The following is a 22,635-nucleotide window of genomic DNA, read 5'->3' as shown; positions in this document are numbered from 1 at the left end:
CGCAGCACTCCAGGATCAAGGGCACAACAGCCACTGCCCACAAAAGGCATGGATTCTTTTAGGGTGCATTACGGACACACAAATGGAATACTGCCGTGAAATTCTGTCAAATTGTGAATGAGAGACTGATGAAGTGTGTACAGTACAGCCCGCGCAAAAAAACAAAGCAGAGCTCATGCCTTTCAAGCAACTGTTTTCAAATTATCATTAGAGTCGCTTCTGGGCCGATTCCTCATTGCTAGCTGGGTATGCTCTCTGCAAGATTTTGTATATCTTCCCTATCATATGATTCCCTCAAGGTTGCTATGATGTCCAAAATATTCCACATTTAAATTCTGTGATATGTAACTATTAATTTGTATTTGAAACTATCTACACTTGTCAGTCTGAAATTACTGTTAATTTTGTCATGGAAATAAATGCATTTCCTGTTACCAAGTCATTTACAGTTTCTATGCCTGTAGTGGCTTCCTTTCCTCTTTACCATAGCCACTGCCCAAGCCTGAAGCGGGGTTGTTTGGTACGCATACAGTCCACACTCAAGGTTTCCAAAAAGCCAAACATTCAATGTGATCCAGGGATATGGTGCAACAAAAATGTTTATTCTTCTTATATCTAACAGGAAAATGAATATCCAATCAACTTAAAACATAGGTTACTTGATATGGAAAATACACAATATGACCTGTCTGTATGTCTGTATGTCTGTATGGTCAAAAAACTATACCGCTCCCGCGTCTAGCAAGGACTCCTCCCCCCAAAGGCCCAACTTCCTGCTTTTATCCTAACACACTTACTGCAGTACAATGAATGGGCAAGAGGGGGGGGGGACAAAACTAAGTTACACTAACAACAAATGAATACATCTCAAACAGGTAAATATAAATCATAAAGGTACGTACCTAATATTTCATCATATACATTCATATTTACACAAATATACATGGAGCTCTGAATGTTCTGTCTTTTATACAAATATGTCCAAATCGGCGCTAACAATGCCTTTAGTTTTCCATGCGGACCAATCTATCAGTGAATTCTGAAAAGCTATCCAAGGATTGTTCCATAAGGTTGTGTTTTAAGGGAGTGATATTGGTTGTTGTAGAATATATTTATTTATCTTCCATATTGTTACAGTGTTCTATAGTTATAGTGTTATGGTGTTCTATTGTTACAGTGTTCTATTGTTATAGTGTTATGGTGTTCTATTGTTACAGTGTTCTATTGTTATGATGTTATGGTGTTCTATTGTTACAGTGTTCTATTGTTATGATGTTACATTGTTCTATTGTTATAGTGTTATGGTGTTCTATTGTTACAGTGTTCTATTGTTATGATGTTACATTGTTCTATTGTTATAGTGTTATGGTGTTCTATTGTTACAGTGTTCTATTGTTATGATGTTACATTGTTCTATTGTTATAGTGTTATGGTGTTCTATTGTTACAGTGCTCTATTGTTATGATGTTACATTGTTCTATTGTTATATTGTTATAGTGTTCTATTGTTATAGTGTTATATTGTTATAGTGTTATATTGTTATAGTGTTCTATTGTTATAGTGTTCTATTGTTATAGTGTTCTATTGTTAAAGTGTTCTATTGTTATAGTGTTCTATTGTTATAGTGTTCTATTGTTATAGTGTTCTATTGTTAAAGTGTTCTATTGTTATAGTGTTATATTGTTATAGTGTTCTATTGTTATAGTGTTCTATTGTTATAGTGTTATATTGTTATAGTGTTCTATTGTTATAGTGTTCTATTGTTATAGTGTTCTATTGTTATAGTGTTCTATTGTTATAGTGTTCTATTGTTGTAGTGCTCTATTGTTATAGTGTTCTATTGTTAATGTGTTCTATTGTTGTAGTGTTCTATTGTTATAGTGTTATATTGTTATAGTGTTCTATTGTTAAAGTGTTCTATTGTTATAGTGTTCTATTGTTGTAGTGTTCTATTGTTAAGGTGTTCTATTGTTATAGTGTTCTATTGTTGTAGTGTTCTATTGTTAAGGTGTTCTATTGTTAAGGTGTTCTATTGTTGTAGTGCTCTATTGTTAAGGTGTTCTATTGTTAAGGTGTTCTATTGTTGTAGTGCTCTTAACGGATTGCTGTAGACCGTGAGTTATTCTTTTTTTTTTCCTAATTGCCATTATTTCATTTTTTCCCACGTTTTCCTTTTCGTTTACGCATTTAATACATTTTGGGTCTAGAAGATGCGCTCTGTTCGTTCTCCAAATTCTATCGCTAAGTTTATTTTCTACTGGTGTAATTAATATGATACCGGAGAATAATCCAATATCACTATATTATGATTTTTTTTATCCAGTAAATTGTTGAATGCATTTTAGGAAATAAAAATATAATACATTCTTGAAAAGCTTTTATTCTTTGAGAGAAAAAGGAGTGGTGTTTTGTAGTTGGGAAAAGTAATCTCCAGGTGTCCTGTAAATTATTTGTAGAGATTACATTTTTCATCCTCATTGGAGGATCCCTAAATTTACCTTTTTTTATTACTATGTCTGTCAATCTTATCGAATGTATGACTTAGGTCACCTGCTAAAATAATTGTTCCTGTCAGAACATAATTGAAAATAATAATATTATTATTGTATTATTTTATAAATCATTAGCCTTTCTCTGAAAGTGTAGAAGGTCCACCTCGTTCCCCACAGTTTGGATTAGTAACAACTTGTAGAGTGGCTCTTTCCCAGCATGCATTTTGTTCACCATTCCGAATGTCTAAAGTATCCAAAGTATCCAAATGTTATATGGACACAGAAATACTGGACACAGAAATATGGGACACAGAAATATGGGACATTATGAACATTTATTATGGTGCCGATTTTACAAAATTACAGTAATGGTCTTGAATTGGATTCACATTTTTCTGGACTCGGTCTTGACTTGGACCTCTCGTCACCCTCTTGGTCTTGACTCAGTCTCACCCCCCTCTCCGGTATTGGTCTTGACACTAACTCGATTCGCTCTGGTCTTGGTCTTGAATCGGTCTCGCTTTAAGTGGTATTTTGACCATTGACAAGATCAAAAGTGTGTCCTCCGTTACTCTGAAGCTGGCGTCTGGTTACTGCCTCAGCCTGTTGGGGCAGCTCCTGATATGGTAGAGGGGCCCCCACCAGGTTCTGTACGTAGACTGTGAATGAAATGAAATATCATCACTCAATAAACATATAACCAGAAAAATAACTTTCTCTAGTATATGTAATTTATATGCTAATGGAGGGACAGTAACTACAGAATGAATTCAGACTGGCGACGCTGACGCCATTACTATTCAACACGCTGTGTACGTTACTGAATGTTTGCTGACAGGCATGATGTTTTGGGCAGATGGAGCCCTGAATTCTAACAAGCTAGCTCTTAACTTGCAAATTTGGGTAAGTTATCATGTCTTTTTCTGAGTTGAAATGAGTTGACGAGCTAGCTAATGTTAGCCAGCTAGCTAACATTAGCTAGCCAGTTCAAGTTGAAAAATGATTGAATGCAAGCTGGCTACAGCCTACAATTATCTTGCAGTCTATATAGTATCCAAGTGCTTGATCTGTATTGACCCTACATGCCAATGGGCTACAGCTAACATGAGCTATACACATCTTCCTCTGACATGCTAAATCACATCACATGTTAGCTTGTATTTAGCTAGCTACAGATGTATTTAGCTAGTTACAGTATCATTCTCCTTTCATCTGTGGTATCAAAGTTAGCCTGCCTCGTTAGCATTATCAAATAATGTTGTGTAACCAAAAGTAGCTACTAGCTAGCTAGCTAGTACCAGCTATGTACCTAGCTAACGTACTCACCAACACCAGTGGTTTGATTGTTGACAGGCAGCGGAAGTGACCGTGTCGGATGTAATCCATTCCTGGCCATTTAGCAACATTGTTGAAATGCATTGGAAGTTTGCACCAAGTTTATGGAAGCCCATTTTCACTCCTATTTGCCAAGAGAGAGAGATGTATGTGTGTTGCACACCTATGTAGACTTGTCAACGTGTTATTCTCTCTGGGCAATTGGTCATCATTGGCAAAAGTGACCATATAAGTAATCCTCCAGTTTTGGATAAGACTGACTTCATGACCAAACGTATCCTATTATACTCTGTAGTCAATTTTGAACACTAGAATAATGTTTCTGACTCATATCCATGCCACATAGGCCGCTTTCAAAAGGAGAAGTTGGTTTTCCAAGGGCAGTTGACCTTTAAAAAAACATTGTGTCATTTAAAATGGGACCGGTATTTGTGATGTGTCTTCTCACCTGATTGAGCATGAGGGCATGGAAGACCAAGGCAAAAGCCAGCATCAGAAAGAAGAATAGCAGTAGGATTTTCCACAATGTCTTGGCAATCTCGTTAAACATCACCACGTAAATCCCAAAGTGCTCAAACCTGGCAAGAGTAAACACAGGAAGGATTTTAATAACATTTGATATGTGCACTACTTACAATAGTCAAAAAAACCTATGTAAAATATTTTTTTATTGTCAGTCTACACCGAGGAATGTCAGCTACATTGTTTTGGACAGTTAGTAAAAACCTTTGCAGATAGAAGAGGAAGCTAATCCAGGATTGAAAAACTGCCATCGCCCCAGCCTGCCAGTACCAAGACCCCTCAACATTGAAGTACATGGGGATGACAAAGAGAAGAGAGAAGATGGCCACGATCCAGTCCTGATAGTTAAAGGGATCCTTGAAGTAATTCAAACGCTATTGAGAGAAAACAAGAGAATATCAGGTACACGTCTGAAACTCTCATTTTTATAATGAGCCTCCAATTGACTTTATTGCAAGACTAACAAACTTTACTTGAGTTAAATGAGTATTCACATTTTGAAGCCTACTGAAAATATCTTTGCTTTTGAATTGGCCCAATTGATCACACGTGGAAGAACTGACAATATTTCACTGTTTAACCAGCGGTTTCTGTATTAAAGAACTATAACACTTTTGACACCACCAATAAACAGCAACTAGCAAGTTACAGGCAGTAACTGGCACCAGTCACCAGTCACCAGTAACTGGCACCAGTCACCAGTCACCAGTAACTGGCACCAGTCACCAGTAACTGGCACCAGTCATCAGTCACCAGTAACTGGCACCAGTCACCAGTCACCAGTAACTGTCACCAGTCACCAGTCACCAGTAACTGGCACCAGTCACCAGTCACCTGTCACCTGTCACCAGTAACTGGCACCAGTCACCAGTCACCAGTAACTGGCACCAGTCACCTGTCACCAGTAACTGGCACCAGTAACTGGCACCAGTCACCAGTCACCAGTAACTGGCACCAGTCACCAGTCACCAGTAACTGTCACCAGTCACCTGTCACCAGTAACTGGCACCAGTCACCTGTCACCTGTCACCAGCAACTGGCACCAGTCACCAGTCACCAGTCACCAGTTACCTGTCATCAGTAACTGGCACCAGTCACCAGTCACCAGTAACTGGCACCAGTCACCAGTCACCTGTCACCAGTAACTGGCACCAGTAACTGGCACCAGTCACCAGTAACTGTCACCAGTCACCTGTCACCAGTAACTGGCACCAGTCACCTGTCACCAGTCACCTGTCACCAGTCACCAGTAACTGGCACCAGTCACCAGTCACCAGTCACCTGTCACCAGTCACCAGTCACCAGTAACTGGCACCAGTCACCAGTCACCTGTCACCAGTCACCAGTCACCTGTCACCTGTCACCAGTAACTGGCACCAGTCACCAGTAACTGGCACCAGTCACCAGTCACCAGTAACTGGCACCAGTCACCAGTCACCAGTAACTGGCACCGGTCACCAGTAACTGGCACCGGTCACCAGTAACTGGCACCGGTCACCAGTAACTGGCACCGGTCACCAGTAACTGGCACCAGTCACCAGCACCTGGCACCAGTCACCATTAACTGGCACCAGTCACCTGCATCGTTAAAGTTGTAAAGTTAATATTTTGTCACATTTATACTGTGATAACATGTTTAAATAAGAGATCCCCTTGATCCATCATGAGCGACGGTCTGTATGTCTGCCTGGAGACGTTACTGAAGGTCTACCTGGTGGTACATCTGCATCACTTCCTTCCCCATGGAATAAATGTTCATCACCAGCACCATCACCATGCAGCTGAACAGGAAGGAACCTTGCTGTGGGGAGAAAGGTGAAAGGTTGTCAGATTTAAAGGAGAAGTTTACCCAAAATCCATAAACTTCCAAGTGATTCCAAAGTATTGAAACTAGTTCAGTGGAGTTTGCCCTCTCCCCCTCTCGCTCACTGGATTGCAGAACTGAGACAGCTGAAGAAAAAAAAACGGGTCATGTGACACGTTACTGGATGTAGACCCCGCTCTGCTCCGTTGTCAGTGAATGCCTGATTCACAAATCCGCAAACTGTGGACAGATTCATTGTTTTATCGAAAGCGTACGGCCAAATTAGCATTTTTTTGTTGTTGTAAAAAGTACTATCGGTTTTGAGTCAGGATATGTGTACAATACTTTTCCACCTAAAACATTTGCGATTGTTTTATATAGCTGACTGCCCCAGCAGTGGAGATGTTTCACAACTGAGTATGTGTGGCCCTCGTGGGGTAAACTCTGGCCACGATATGCCCTTAAATGGAGCTTGATGCCACAGTTTTATTTGGTGGGAGAAGGAGCTGCTTCAAAAGTTGATAAGAGTTCGGCCTATCGGCATGTAAAGTTAGTTATACAAAGTGGAAAAAGAGACTGTAGCAAGAGCAGGCTGGTGTTTGGTCCCTGGTTGCACTTTATACAGGAAATCAAAGGAAGAAGACCCCACATGTAACCGTTTTCCGTTTAAAAGATACATAGAGATGCAAAAAGATGGTTAGTAGCAATTACAAATAGGAAATACAATGTACAAACTACTGCAGACAACATTACATTGCTGCATGTGTGTAATACGCGCTTCAGCGACGATGCGTATGAACTAACTCTAGCTCTCTGCTGCTGCGGCAGTCAGCTACATAAAATAATGATATAAAATAATCACAAATATTTTACGTGGAAAATTTACAAAACATGTCTAAAGGCAAACCTGCTGTGTCCTTAATGGTACCCTATTCCCTTTATGGTGAAATACATTCAATCAGAGACCTGCGGGCCCTGACCTGAGACCTGCGGGCCCTAATCAGAGACCTGCGGGCCCTAATCAGAGACCTGCGGGCCCTAATCAGAGACCTGCGGGCCCTAACCAGAGTAGTGCACCATATAGTGAACAGGGTGTCATTTCAGACCCAGCCAATGATCTGGTCAACAAGGTCACATGACTGTACCCTCCTCCTTCTGGGGAATGAGTGATGTGTGATGACATCACCATGATTGCATCCCAAATGGCGCCCTATTCCCTATATAGTGCACTACTTTAGACCAGGGCCCATAACCCTATTCCCTATATAGTACACTACTTTAGAGACAGTTGTAATGTACTGTATGAATCGACTCAATGACCTGCGACCTTGACTAATGGGAACCTGTCTTTCTATAGCAGCATTTCCCAAACTTGGTCCTGGTTACCTCAAGGGGTGCACATTTCGTTATTTTTTTTGCCCTAGTCTTTATGGTGAGGTGATTAGGCTATTTGAATAAGATGTGTTGTGCTAGGGAAAACCTCGAAATGTGCGACCCTTTGGGTCCCCAGGACCAAGTTTGAGAAACTCTGTCTATAGCAGTGTGTTGTTTTATATAGCGTATACTAGCGAATGCATAATAAAAATCACTTCCATTCAACTGTTTGACCACTAGACCTGAACAAGTCAAAGGCACGTAGTGAGAATCATGTCATTTTTATTCCCACTAGTAAATTGATACTAGCTAATCCATTATGGCAAGGTCCCCCCCCACTATGCACTCGCTTTCTTTATGTTTGTTAATAAACACAAAACATCTGCTCCTTTCATTACAATTCCTCCTAACGCACGCACGCACGCACACACATACACACACACACACACCATTACAGCCGAGCCCACAGCACCTGGCATTTGACATCCATGCAGCGAGTATTAGTGTACAGTACCTCTCTGAAGGAAATGGGCACCATGGTGACAGCTGTGGTGTTGTCAGGGCCGGTGTAGTCCAGGCTGGGTCTCAGGCTCACTATGAGGTGGGTGAGAGGAAGCAGACCCAGCAGGTATACAAACAGGTTCAGAAGGTGGGCAGCGCTCCCATAAGCCATCCTGGAGATAGGAAATAGAAGAATCATAAAAGCCTAATGGGCCCTGGTCGAAATCAGTGTACTGTCTAGCAGGGGTTGGAACCGATTCAGGGAACAGAACCGAAAACTGGAACAAAATTCAAGGAACAGAAACGGAACCTGGAACGAAAGTGATCCATACTGTTCTTGAACAGAAATGTTATTTTTAAAGGCATTTGAACCGGTCAATAACATTATTTAATGCTTGTACTGTGTTTGTGCTGCTACCTTGTTGTGTTGCTACCGTGTTGTTATCATGTTGTGTTGCTGCCATGCTGTGTTGTCATGTTGTGTTTCTACCATGCTGTGTTGTCGTGTGTTGCTGCCATGCTGTGTTGTCATGTTGTGTTTCTACCATGCTGTGTTGTCGTGTGTTGCTGCCATGCTGTGTTGTCATGTTGTGTTTCTACCATGCTGTGTTGTCGTGTGTTGCTGCCATGCTGTGTTGTCATGTTGTGTTTCTACCATGCTGTGTTGTCGTGTGTTGCTGCCATGCTGTGTTGTGGTCTTAGGTCTCTCTTTATGTAGAGTTGTGGTGTCTCTCTTGCCGTGATGCATTTTAATCCCAGCCTTGGTCCCGCAGGAGGCCTTTTGCCTCTTGGAGGCCGTCATTGTAAATATGAATTTGTTTAAATAAAAGTTATATACAAATAAAGTAAAATGTTCCAGCCAATTTTTTTCTACTCACACAAAAAAAGCTCCTATGCAAAGCCAGTGTCTGCCTGCAAGCTAAAAATCTTTGCCAGTGTGTGTGAGCCCCTCCCCCTCTGAAGCCCATCCCCCCTCTGAAGCGTAGACTACTGTAGCCCCTCCCCCCTCTGAAGCGTAGACTGCTGTAGCCCCTCCCCCTCCAAAGCATAGACTAATGTAGCCCCTCCCCCCTCCGAAGCGTAGACTGCTGTAGCCCCTCCCCCTCCGAAGCGTACACTGCTGTAGCCCCTCCCCCTCCGAAGCGTACACTGCTGTAGCCCCTCCCCCTCCGAAGCGTAGACTGCTGTAGCTCCTCCCCCTCCGAAGTGTACACTGCTGTTGCCCAAAGGAAACCGCATGATGTACTGTCAATACTCCTCTTTTGCCTTGATTCATTCTCAGATCACGCATGTTTCAATGAGTGCCAATTAAGAGGTTTGTTTGTACAAGTAATACCGCTGATTGTCAGAGAGAAGCTTTTGTTGCCAATTTTGCCCCTCCCCCTCCGAAGTGTACACTGCTGTAGCCCCTCCCCCTCCGAAGCGTAGACTGCTGTAGCCCCTCCCCCCCTGAAGCATAGACTACTGTAGCATTTTCAATGCCAGTTAAGGATACTATAGGCCTAGTTTATTAACTACTAAAAAGTAAGACGTGCTTTTAATTCTGGTGCCGCTCTGCACACACAAGTTTGTTAGCTAGCGAGCTCAAAGGACATTCAAAGTTCCTCCATAGAAGCCGCTCCTCTGTAGGTATAATATTCTGTGGACCTAATTCAGTGCTTCAAGCCTCCTCCTCAATCCACACTCGCTCTCATCTTGTGCCATAGGCTACACTTGTCTGTCCATCACGCATGTAAACAACTAGCTTGCCTGCTCGATCCGCACTGATTGGTGAAGTAGTTTAATGAGCTAAATTTTAAAAAACAACATGATTTTACAGGTTAAAAGGACTGATATAAACCGGTACTTTTTTTGGGGGGGGGTTCCTGAACCGTTTCAGAACTTTATTTTGCTGGCCGGAACAGTGGAAAGGAACTTAACAAATGGTGGTTCTGTTAAAAATGAAACGATTGGGAAATAATTTAGGTTCCAACCCCTGCTATACAGAATAGGGTTCTAGATTACTCTAAATACTGACCACTTCATTTCCAGGTATTTCTTGCAGACAGGGTGTGTGAGGAGCTCTATGCGGTTGTATTTCACCATAGCCTGAGAGAGAGAATAAAAGGTTGGTGAGTATTTGGATCATTGTATCGGATAATAATCTCTCTCTTAATATTTTTTTTTTTGAACTCTAGCACACTAGTGATTTTGATGCTTCCAACAGTTAATGGATCTTTTGTACACCAACGTTTATGTCTCAATAGACCTTCACCAGGCTGTTCTCGTTACAACTCTCGCTGCCACAGGAGCTCACTGTTCTGAACAGTACAGGCTTGCTTTTACAGTAAATCTACAATAGAAACTGAGGTTAAAAAAAAATTGTCTAATGTACTTGTATTGTTCTTACATTCAGAGTGGCCAGAGGTTGGATCTTCAGGCCTTCGTCTACCTTTGCATGCTTCGTCAGCGCTATTGGAGCCTGAAGCCACTGGAAGTTGTAGTCGATCTACACAAAAGAAAGAAAACAACATTTGAAATTGTAAAAATGTTCCCGATTTTTTTTAATTCATTTTTTAAACTGAAATCGTACAGTTGGGTTGCAAAATTCCAGTATCTTTCCCAAAATCGTTCAGGTTTTCCATTAAATTCTGGAAGATTCCCCGGAATCTAGAGGGAATACGCAGGGAAATAGGGAATCCTCCAACCAAGACTTCTGGAAAACCAGGAAATGTTTTGTAGAAGTTAACTGTCATTTTGCATCCCTAGTATTAAGTGTATATGGTATAATATACTCACATGGTAGTCAGGACTTCTGGTATCGTCGTCTGATTCTCTAATGCAGCGATCCAGAAGGTACTTAACAGGTACAAGGAGATGAGGTGAAATCACCTGGTTAACCTCCTGGTTAAACTAATGGTCACTTGGGATTTTTATGATTGTGTATTTGCAACAGTCATATTATCATGAACTCTTATTTTATCAACTAAGATGACTGAGAACTTGAACTTCTAGTATTCAGCAATGACATGGGGGAAATAATATATTTGTTCTCAGGACACCCATTAAATCAAATCAAATGTTCTTTTGTCAAATACAGTAGGCTACATGTTGCTCTCATTTCTCAAAAATGAGAGTTGGAGCAAACCTTGCAAGACTCTGGCAGCAAGTCAACCAGGTCCAACACTGGACAACGATGGCCAGCATCACGTTTGAACATACTCAGGATGTGAGTACATCTGTAAAACACAAACAACAAACAAAAAGACATGAACATGTCTTCATCTGGAAGGGCCCAGGTCTGTGATCCTCTCCTTATGATTGGACCAGGAGAAACCCATGGCAGAGAAAGGTTAAGGACCACTAGACTAGGATTGTAAAATTCCAGTCACATTCCCAAAACCTGCAGGTTTTCCAAAAATCCCGTTTGGAAGACTATAGATTTCCTTCTTAATCCCTATTACTTCCAGGACACTTCCATCTAGGATTTGATCTTTTTAGAAAAACCTAGGAATTCTGGGTAAATCACCAGAATTTTGCAACCCTAAGTCCACTGGACTAACCCATTGGTCCCCTAACACTGCTCACTGCACCGTGGCTGCCCCCTGCTCCAACCTCTGTCTTTTTAAAGGGGTCGGGTACAAAGCAGAAGAATTTCCGTCGACTGGATCAATAAAGTATTTGTTTTCTGGACTGACCTGTCACTGTCGATGATGGCGTTAATCACGTCCTTCCTCCCATGTTGCAGTGCTTCGTGGAAGAAGGAGGCGTGGTTCTTGTTGAGGCTGATCTCCGCCCCTCTCTGGAGCAACAGTCTCACCGCTGCTACATGGCCGTCCCGGGCTGCCAAGTGCAACGCAGTGCTCTGATCACAACAACATCAACAACAACACGATTTGTGAATTCAAATCATCACCGAACCAACACATCACCAGGTACGTTTATCCATTCAGTCATTCAGTATCTGAAGAATAAAAACCTTTAAAAATGAATAATATGGTTTCCAAAGAGGCTGCTTATTGCTGTTAGAACGTCTGGCTAGGCTACAATATCATGATTGTTTTGTGTTTAGTTTTATTTTCTATGTGGCTAAAAACTGAATTATGTAAACAAAATTCATTTGTCCTGAAACATAAATGTTGTCTGAATGAAGCATAAACGTTGTTTGAACCCCTTCCTCATCCAGCTTGTCCAGTAGTTTGATGTTGGTGGCCAGGACGATCTTCATGGTCTGGGTGTACCCCTCTGCCGCTGCATGGTGTAAACAGGTCCTCCCTTTGTAATCACTAAGGATGAGAGAGACAGAAAGACAAGACAACACCGAGGAATAGACAGACAGACTGACAGTACTGAGGAATAGACAGACAGACAGACAGACAGACAGACAGACAGACAGACAGACAGACAGACAGACAGACAGACAGACAGACAGACAGACAGACAGCACTAGGGACAAATACAGCAGACTTTGTCACAATATCACACTATGACCTCCTCATATGTAGGGTTGCAACTGTAGAAATAGAATTAATAGAATGAGCTTGGAGCCTCTAATCCTGTATTGTGATGCAGTCATTTCCATTGTAATGTAGGTTTCTTGTTCAAATTATGTTAATTAACTGACGTGGTTACATGCAATGGAATGTATTTGTTGTTATGTGAGTTGATTCAACAAGTCACAGATTGATGGGTACACTTCCTGCTTTTACTTCCTGCTTTGCAGGTGTGGGGGCTGTGCTTTGGGTGGGGTTATATCCTGCCTGTTTGGCCCTGTCCGGGGGTATCATCGGATGGGGCCACAGTGTCTTCTGATCCCTCCTGTCTCAGCCTCCAGTATTTATGCTGCAGTAGTTTATGTGTCGGGGGGGTAGGGTCAATCTGTTACATCTGAAGTATTTCTCTTGTCTTATCCGGTGTCCTGTGTGAATTTAAATATGCTCTCTCTAATTCTCTCTTTCTCTCTTTCTTTCTTTCTCTCGGAGGACCTGAGCCCTAGGACCATGCCTCAGGACTACCTGGCATGATGACCACTTGCTGTCCCCAGTCCACCTGGCCGTGCTGCTGCTCCAGTTGCAACTGTTCTGCCTGCGGCTATGGAACCCTGACCTGTTCACCGGACGTGCTTGTTGCACCCTCGACAACTACTATGATTATTATTATTTGACCATGCTGGTCATTTATGAACATTTTAACATCTTGACCATGTTCTGTTATAATATCCACCCGGCACAGCCAGAAGAGGACTGGCCACCCCTCATAGCCTGGTTCCTCTCTAGGTTTCTTCCTAGGTTTTTGGCCTTTCTAGGGAGTTTTTCCTAGGGAGTTTTTCCTAGCCACCGTCCTTCTTTTACACGCATTGCTTGCTGTTTGGGGTTTTAGGCTGGGTTTCTGTACAGCACTTTGAGATATCAGCTGATGTACGAAGGGCTATATAAATTGATTTGATTTGATTTGATTTGCTTCTCTGTGCAAGTATGGGTAACTGCATACATGGAGTGTGTCTGGAAGTGGGCGTGTCAACAGAAGTTTGTGTATGGAAAGCGGATCAGCTAATTGGACAGATTTGTTGCCGTTTTGCGAGGCTGATTGGGCTGCACAACGAGTCGAATGTTGACAACAGTAGAATTTTAGCTCAGCCTATCCCTTTCTCTAACTTTACCCTCATTACCCTAACCGTCTACGCTAATTACCCTAACCTTCTACGTTAATTATCCTAACCTTCTACGTTAATTATCCTAACCGTCTACGTTAATTATCCTAACCGTCTACGTTAATTATCCTAACCGTCTACGTTAATTACCCTAACCGTCTACGTTAATTATCCTAACCGTCTACGTTAATTATCCTAACCGTCTACGTTAATTATCCTAACCGTCTACGTTAATTATCCTAACCGTCTACGTTAATTATCCTAACCGTCTACGTTAATTATCCTAACTTTACCCTCATTACCCTAACCGTCTACGTTAATTATCCTAACCGTCTACGTTAATTACCCTAACCGTCTACGTTAATTACCCTAACCGTCTACGTTAATTATCCTAACCGTCTACGTTAATTATCCTAACCGTCTACGTTAATTATCCTAACCTTCTACGTTAATTATCCTAACCGTCTACGTTAATTATCCGAACCTTCTTACGTTAATTATCCTAACCGTCTACGTTAATTATCCTAACCGTCTACGTTAATTATCCTAACCGTCTACGTTAATTATCCTAACCGTCTACGTTAATTATCCTAACCGTCTACGTTAATTATCCTAACCGTCTACGTTAATTATCCTAACCGTCTACGTTAATTATCCTAACTTTCTACGTTAATTATCCTAACCGTCTACGTTAATTATCCTAACCGTCTACGTTAATTATCCTAACCGTCTACGTTAATTATCCTAACCGTCTACGTTAATTATCCTAACCGTCTACGTTAATTATCCTAACATTCTACGTTAATTATCCTAACCGTCTACGTTAATTATCCGAACTTTCTACGTTAATTATCCTAACTTTCTACGTTAATTATCCTAACTTTCTACGTTAATTATCCTAACCGTCTACGTTAATTATCCTAACTTTCTATGTTAATTATCCTAACCGTCTACGTTAATTATCCTAACTTTCTACGTTAATTATCCGAACCTTCTACGTTAATTATCCTAACCTTCTACGTTAATTATCCTAACTTTCTACGTTAATTATCCGAACCTTCTATGTTAATTATCCTAATCTTCTACATTAGTTCTCTTAACCTGCTATTAAGCTGACTTGCAGTGCATCTGGCTATGGCCGGTCTAACCAAGAATGGAGCACTGATTTTACACCAATCACTGGTGATCGACCCACTTCTTTTGCAACGCCCACTTTCAGACACGCTCCAAGTATGCAGTCAGCCATACTTGGAGTCAGTGGTAACTGCAATGTCCACCAGTCTACCCATTATGCCTTCTTTGACTTGAATGGGGGACGCCATTTCTACTCCTTCATATTTCTATGGTGTGCTAACTTTCTCAAAATTCACAGGTCTCCCAAAAACCCTGGTTGAAGAATTCTCAGATGTCCTGCTTATTCCCTCCTGATTCTGGTAATATTACAGCTGGGATTTCTGGTATAGCAGGAACTTTTGTGACATTTTACAGAAACGTTGGTGACCCTACTCCTAAGCCAATATTTACAGATTGACCTGAGGATCTGTTGCAAACCTTTAGAGGCATAATCAGTGCCAAAAAAACAGAGCAACTGTCTTCATAACTAACGAACAGTAGACAAGACCACCACCAACATGACCTTGGGAGAAGCTGCCATCTCCACCAGGATGGGCAGAAGCGGCGCCAGCATCAGCAACAGGGCCTAGTAATGTACAGTGCCATAAAACAGAGCAACTGTCTCCATAACTATGAACAGTAGACAAGACCACCACCAACTATGCCTTCCCTGTGGCTCAGTTGGTAGAGCATGGTGTTTGCAACGCCAGGGTTGTGGGTTCGATTCCCACGGGGGGCCAAACAAAAAAATATATATATATATGTTTTTTTTAAATGTATGAAATGTATGCATTCACTACTGTAAGTCGCTCTGGATAAGAGCGTCTGCTAAATGACTAAAAATGTAATGTAAATGTAAAATGCAACTGTCTTCATAACTATGAACAGTAGACCTATTAATATACAGACGATGTTAGTGTCAGCACCAGTGAAAGAGGGCTCCTTTGCGAAGCAGCAGCTCCACCACTTTGGTGTGTCCCCCTCCAGAGGCCAGGTGTAGGGGGGTCAGGCCTCTCTCGTCCCCCTCGTTCAGCAGACGGGAGTCTGTGATTGTCTCCAGTAGACGCTGGCAGGTGTTGACACGACCATACCTGAGGAGAGTAGGAAGAGGAGAGGAGGGTTAAGGGGTATACCTGGTGTTAATACAACAGATGTAGGATCTTAATTTGAGCCAGTTTGCTCCAGCAGGGAAATAATCCTGCAGCAACAGGAAATGTGGATTATACACTGAGTATACAAAACATTAGGAACACCTGCTCTTTCCAGGACATAGACTGACCAGGTGAATCCAGGTGACAGCTATGATCCTTTATTGATATCACTTGCTAAATCCAATACAAATCAGTGTAAATTGAAGGGGAGAAGACAGGTGAAATATATTTTTTTCGGCTTTGTGACAATTAAGACATGGATTGTGTATGTGTGCCAGTCAGAGAGTGAGCAAGACAAAAGATTTAAGTGCCTTTGAACCGGGTATGGTGGTAGGTGCAACGATGCTGGGTTTTTCACACTCAACAGTTTCCTGTGTGTATCAAGAATGATCCACCACCCAAAGGACATCCAGCCAACATGACACAACTGTGGGAAGCATTGGAGTCAACATGGACCAGCATCCCTGTGGAACGCTTTCAACACCTTGTAGATTCCAAACCCTGATGAATTGAGGCTGTTCTGGGGGAAAAAGGGCGTGCAACTCAATATTAGAAAGGTGTCATTTATGGTCATTTTTCCAGGGGTTGATATATTTTTCGTAAGGGAAAATGAAGTCTGAAATTTTGATGTGGAAATTACAAACTTCAGATGCCTTTTTGAACCTCAAATACACTACAAGTTTTACATTTCCTGCATTACAGGAAAGTTCTCCTGCAACAGAGGGATCATATTACGATCTTACATCTGTATATGACCATACCTGTTGTAGTAGCGAGAGGAAGAGGAGGAAGAGGACGGGAGTAACAGGAGGAGGAAGAGAAGAAGGAGGGGAAGAGTGAAAGGAGGAAGAGGAATGGATGGAGTAAAATGAGGAGAACGAGGATGAGAAGGGAGAGAAGTGAAAGGCCTTCTGCATTACAGGTATGTTACTATACCTACTAGACCAGATAATATACCTGTTATACCTGTTAATATACCTTCTGCACCAACTTCAACAACAGGTATGTTACTATACCTACTAGACCAGATAATATACCTGTTATACCTGTTAATATACCTTCTGCACCAACTTCAACAACAGGTATGTTACTATACCTACAATACCAGTTAATATACCTGTTATACCTGTTAATGTACCTTCTGCACCAACTTCAACAACAGGTATGTTACTATACCTACTAGACCAGTTAATATACCTGTTATACCTGTTAATATACCTTCTGCACCAACTTCAACAACAGGTATGTTACTATACCTACAATACCAGTTAATATACCTGTTATACCTGTTAATATACCTTCTGCACCAACTTCAACAACAGGTATGTTACTATACCTACAATACCAGTTAATATACCTGTTATACCTGTTAATATACCTTCTGCACCAACTTCAACAACAGGTATGTTACTATACCTACAATACCAGTTAATATACCTGTTATACCTGTTAATATACCTTCTGCACCAACTTCAACAACAGGTATGTTACTATACCTACTAGACCAGATAATATACCTGTTATACCTGTTAATATACCTTCTGCACCAACTTCAACAACAGGTATGTTACTATACCTACTAGACCAGTTAATATACCTGTTATACCTGTTAATATACCTTCTGCACCAACTTCAACAACAGGTATGTTACTATACCTACAATACCAGTTAATATACCTGTTATACCTGTTAATATACCTTCTGCACCAACTTCAACAACAGGTATGTTACTATACCTACTAGACCAGTTAATATACCTGTTATACCTGTTAATATACCTTCTGCACCAACTTCAACAACAGGTATGTTACTATACCTACAATACCAGTTAATATACCTGTTATACCTGTTAATATACCTTCTGCACCAACTTCAACAACAGGTATGTTACTATACCTACAATACCAGTTAATATACCTGTTATACCTGTTAATATACCTTCTGCACCAACTTCAACAACAGGTATGTTACTATACCTACAATACCAGTTAATATACCTGTTATACCTGTTAATATACCTTCTGCACCAACTTCAACAACAGGTATGTTACTATACCTACTAGACCAGTTAATATACCTGTTATACCTGTTAATATACCTTCTGCACCAACTTCAACAACAGGTATGTTACTATACCTACTAGACCAGTTAATATACCTGTTATACCTGTTAATATACCTTCTGCACCAACTTCAACAACAGGTATGTTACTATACCTACAATACCAGTTAATATACCTGTTATACCTGTTAATATACCTTCTGCACCAACTTCAACAACAGGTATGTTACTATACCTACAATACCAGTTAATATACCTGTTATACCTGTTAATATACCTTCTGCACTAACTTCAACAACAGGTATGTTACTATACCTACAATACCAGTTAATATACCTGTTATACCTGTTAATATACCTTCTGCACTAACTTCAACAACAGGTATGTTACTATACCTACAATACCAGTTAATATACCTGTTATACCTGTTAATATACCTTCTGCACCAACTTCAACAACAGGTCTGTTACCATACCTACAATACCAACTATAGGAAGCAGTTGGTTTGGAGGATGAAGACCATTTGACCCTGTGGTTTATCGTTCAGTATAAGTGATGCTCTTTAGGGCTTGAGGCTGAATGGCACATGTTGCACTTATCTAACACACAATAAATTCATCATCAAACAATGAATAATGGCTAATCTCACATCACACTAGCAGGAACATTCCATTACATGTTCATCCTTAATTGGATTCCATTGTAGTGACCAATCTATTGCGTATTATTATTAATCAATTGGTTAATGATCAGATCAGCCTGGTTAGGTTTCACCTAGACGTAATGAATCAGAGATAAAGACTGTCTCGAAGGGCACCCTGTTCCCTCTGTAGTGTACTACGTATGACCAGAGCTCAAACCTTTTAGTGCACTTTAAAAAGGAATAGGGCGCCTTTGGAACACTACAAAGCTCTATGGTTGTCCGTGATCTATAGTGGCCTGCTCCACTTGTACCCTTCACCTGTGCTGAGCTGGAAACACAGAATAGATGAGAGCCATAGAGTGGAAGCCTGTAGTGGGATTTACCATCTCTTGTCCATTCTTTTAGATCAATTTGAGAGGAGATTAGACAAATATTAGCCACTAAAGACAATCTCAAATAACAGTTTTGGATAGTATACAAAATGTTTAATAGACTCCCTGCGCAGACAATTGTTTGTAAACTACAGTGGCTATTAAAGGCATGTTTGTCTTCTTATATATATAACCCCACTAGACCTAACACCACTCACTGGGCAGCGAAGTGCAGGGCAGACTTCTTGTCCTTGGACTTGCGGTCCAGAGAGACCTGTAGAACCAGGATGTTCTTGACAGATTCGTGGATGCCCAGTCTGCAGGCGTAGTGGAGAGGAGTACAGCCCTTGTGGTCCTCGTTACTCAACAGATCCTTCACACTGCTGTGCTGTAACGGGGCAGAACACACACACACACACACACACACACACACACACACACACACACACACACACACACACACACACACACACACACAAACACTTGATCCCTGACTTCCCAAGAGCAGGTCGACAGATGCTGTCGGCCATCCAAAGGGTCTGCAGAAGTCTATTATCTGTGCTTCACTGTTTTAGAGGCTGCAGCAGATCACTGAGACGTTTGGCAAAGCTCTAAATGGTTTTAATAAACTATAATTTGGCACAGAGCGATGGTAATAAAGTTCAACAGCCAGCCTTGGTGCTCCTCTCAAACAGCACCCTATTTCCTTTATAGTGCACTTCTTTTTACCAGCTCGGGTCAAAAGTAGTGCCCTATAAAGGGACTAGTGTGCCATTTGGGATGCACAATATTGGACTCTAGGAACAGACTTATAATGGTTTGTAGAGGTAGAGATTGTTAGCTGGCAGAAAATTAATGGTGGCAGAAAGCAGTACGCTATCCCACCTTTAATGTTTATGCCTTTCCCTAACTTCGAAAAACGAGTACAGTCGCTTTTTACGTAACCTTCCTTCCTAACCCTTACCATGACCTTAGTGAAATGATACAGTGTCAAAATTAAATAAAATGTTATCTGTGACTTGCTTTGTAAACAACAGGTGTAGACTAATAGTGAAATGCTTAATTACGGACCCTTCTCAACAACACAGAGAGAAATAAATAGAGAAAGATAATAGAAACATAATAGCAAGAGGAATAAATACACAATGACTAGCGATAACTTGGCTATGTAGACGGGGTACCAGTACCGAGTCAATGTGCAGCGTACGAGGTAATTGAGGTAACTATATGAACATATAGGTAGGGATAAAGTGACTAGGCAACAGGATAAATAATAAAAGGTAGCAGCAGTGTATGTGATGAGTGAAAAGAATTAGTGCAAAAAGAGTCAATGCAGATAGTCTGGGTAGTTATTGGTTAACAATTTAACTAACTATTTATCAGTCTTATGTCTTGGGGGTAGAAGCTGTTCAGGGTCCTGTAGGTTCCAGACTTGATGCATCGGTACCGCTTGCCGTGCATTAGCAGGGAGAACAGTCTATGATGTGGGTGGCTGGAGTCTTTGACAATTTTTAGGGCCTTCCTCTGACACCGCCTGGTATAGAGGTCCTGGATTGCAGAGAGCTCAGCTCCAGTGATGTGCTGGGCTGTACACACTACCCTCCATAACGCTTTGCAGTCAGATGCCAAGAAGTTGCCATACCAGGCGGTGATGCAGCCAATCAAGGTGCTCTCAATGGTGATGCATTAAGTCAAGATGCTCTCAGTGGTACAGCTGTAGAAACTTCTGAGGATCTGTTGGCCCATGCCAAATCTTTTAAGACTCCTGGAAGGAAGAGGCATTGTCATGCCCGCTCCACTGCAACCCAGTCGATGTGTATGGGTGTGTGCTCGGCCCTCTGTTTCCTGTGGCCCACAATCAGCTCTTTTGTCTTGCCGATGTAGAGGGAGAGGTTGTTGTCCTGGCAACACACTGCTAGGTCACTCAGCTCCCTATAGGCTGTCACATTGTCATCGGTGATGAGTCCAACCATGTTTTGTCGTCAGCAAACTTAATGATGGTGTTGGAGTCATGGTGTTGGAGTCGTGGGTGAACAGGGAGTACAGGAGGGGACTAAACACACACCCCTGAGGGACGCCAGTGTTGAGGGTCAGCTTGGGGGATGTGTTGTTGCCTACCCTCACCACCTCCGGTGGCAGGTTAGGAAGTCCAGGATCCAGTTGCAGAGGGAGGTGTTCAGTCCCAGGGTCCTGAGTTTAGTGATGAGCTTGGAAGGCACTATGGTGTTGAACGTTGAGCTATAGTCAATAAACAGCATTCACACGTAGGTGTTCCTCTTGCCCAGTTGGGAGAAGGCAGTGTGGAGTGTACAGTAATAGAGATTGCTTCATTTGTGGATCTGTTGGAGCTGTATGAATAGGGGTGGGTCCAGGGTGTCTAGGATGATGATGATGTTGATGTGAGCCATAACCAGCATTTCAAAGCATTTCATGGAAACAGATGTCAGTGCAACGGGGCGATAGTCATTTAGATAGGTTACCTTGGCGTTCTTTGACACAGGGATAATTATGGTCTGCTTGAAACATGTAGATATTACAGACTGAGACAGGGAGAGTTTGAAAATGTCAGTGAAGACACTTGCCAGTTGGTTAGCGCATTGTCACGGTTGTCGTCGGTTAAGGAGGACCAAAACGCAGCAGGTATGTGCAGGCTCATCTTGATTTTTAATAAATACAAAATGAACGTACAAAAAATAACAAAAACCACGAACGATCAACAAAAAAACAGTCTGGTAAGGCACAAGGCGAAACACAGACAGAATCACCCACCACTCAAGGACCAAGCAGCAGAGGAAGGAGCAGAAGGAATTCGAGTTGGACTGGCGGGAGAAGTGGACCTGGGAGGAAATTCTGGACGGGGCCGGACCTTGGCATCAGGCTGGGGATTATCGCCGCCCGCAGTGGGAAATTGAGGCAGCCAAGGCAGAGAGGCGGTGGTACGAAGCCATAGACGCGCTGAGGGAGAAGCACGAGAGGCACCCCCAATAAATTTTTTTTGGGGGGGCACACGGGTAGTTTGGCTAGGCGTAGGAAGAGCCGGAAGCCAGGTACCCGTGGTTATATGGAGGAGCGTATGGGGTGGAGAGCGCTATGTTTCGCTGAGAAGCGCACTATCTCACCCATACGCACGCACAGTCCGGTGCGAGTTATTCCAGCCCCTCGCAGGTGCCGTGCTAGAGCGGGCATCCAGCCTGGTAGGAGGATGCCTGCGCAGCGCATCTGGTCGCCGGTACGCCTCCGAGGACCAGGCTACCCAACTCCCGCTCTACGCACGGCTACCATCAGGCCCCTGCACAGCCCAGTCTGCCCTGTACGAGCATCCCGCTCGTACAGGGCTACTAGTTCCATCCAGCCAAGGCGGGTTGTGCAGGAGGTAAGATCTAGACCGGCTGTGCGCCTCCATAGCCCTGGGTTTCCAGCTCCTGTCTCTCGTGCGGACCCGGAAGTGCGTCAACCCAGTCCGACTCGTCCTGTTCCCGCTCCCCGCACTAGCCTTCAAGTGCGTAAACCCAGCACCGCCAGTCAACAGTCGTCAGAGCTGCCCGCCAGTCAACAGTCGTCGGAACTGCCTGCCAGTCAACAGTCGTCGGAGCTGCACGCCAGTCAACAGTCGTCAGAGCTGCACGCCAGTCAATAGTC

The 22,635-nt window shown here is 42.4% G+C and overlaps 1 protein-coding gene across 1 annotated transcript in view; it reads right to left on the bottom strand.

Moving 5' to 3' along the window:
* LOC115149106 (transient receptor potential cation channel subfamily A member 1) overlaps positions 1 to 22,635 on the bottom strand; it is a 70,796-nt gene that overhangs the window by 5,386 nt on the left and 42,775 nt on the right. Inside the window, exons 12-23 of the mRNA XM_029691635.1 lie at positions 19,215 to 19,384; positions 15,697 to 15,861; positions 12,179 to 12,293; positions 11,706 to 11,872; positions 11,156 to 11,246; positions 10,807 to 10,866; positions 10,418 to 10,516; positions 10,046 to 10,116; positions 8,042 to 8,201; positions 6,061 to 6,150; positions 4,554 to 4,723; positions 4,276 to 4,405 (exon numbers count right to left, since the gene is read on the bottom strand). Coding sequence (XP_029547495.1) covers positions 4,276 to 4,405; positions 4,554 to 4,723; positions 6,061 to 6,150; positions 8,042 to 8,201; positions 10,046 to 10,116; positions 10,418 to 10,516; positions 10,807 to 10,866; positions 11,156 to 11,246; positions 11,706 to 11,872; positions 12,179 to 12,293; positions 15,697 to 15,861; positions 19,215 to 19,384 — 1,488 coding nt within the window. The remainder of the gene's footprint in view (positions 1 to 4,275; positions 4,406 to 4,553; positions 4,724 to 6,060; positions 6,151 to 8,041; positions 8,202 to 10,045; positions 10,117 to 10,417; positions 10,517 to 10,806; positions 10,867 to 11,155; positions 11,247 to 11,705; positions 11,873 to 12,178; positions 12,294 to 15,696; positions 15,862 to 19,214; positions 19,385 to 22,635) is intronic.

This window comes from Salmo trutta, chromosome 2 (assembly GCF_901001165.1).
Source record: "Salmo trutta chromosome 2, fSalTru1.1, whole genome shotgun sequence".
Lineage (NCBI taxonomy): Eukaryota > Metazoa > Chordata > Actinopteri > Salmoniformes > Salmonidae > Salmo > Salmo trutta.
This window is presented reverse-complemented; position numbering and strand designations above follow the sequence as displayed.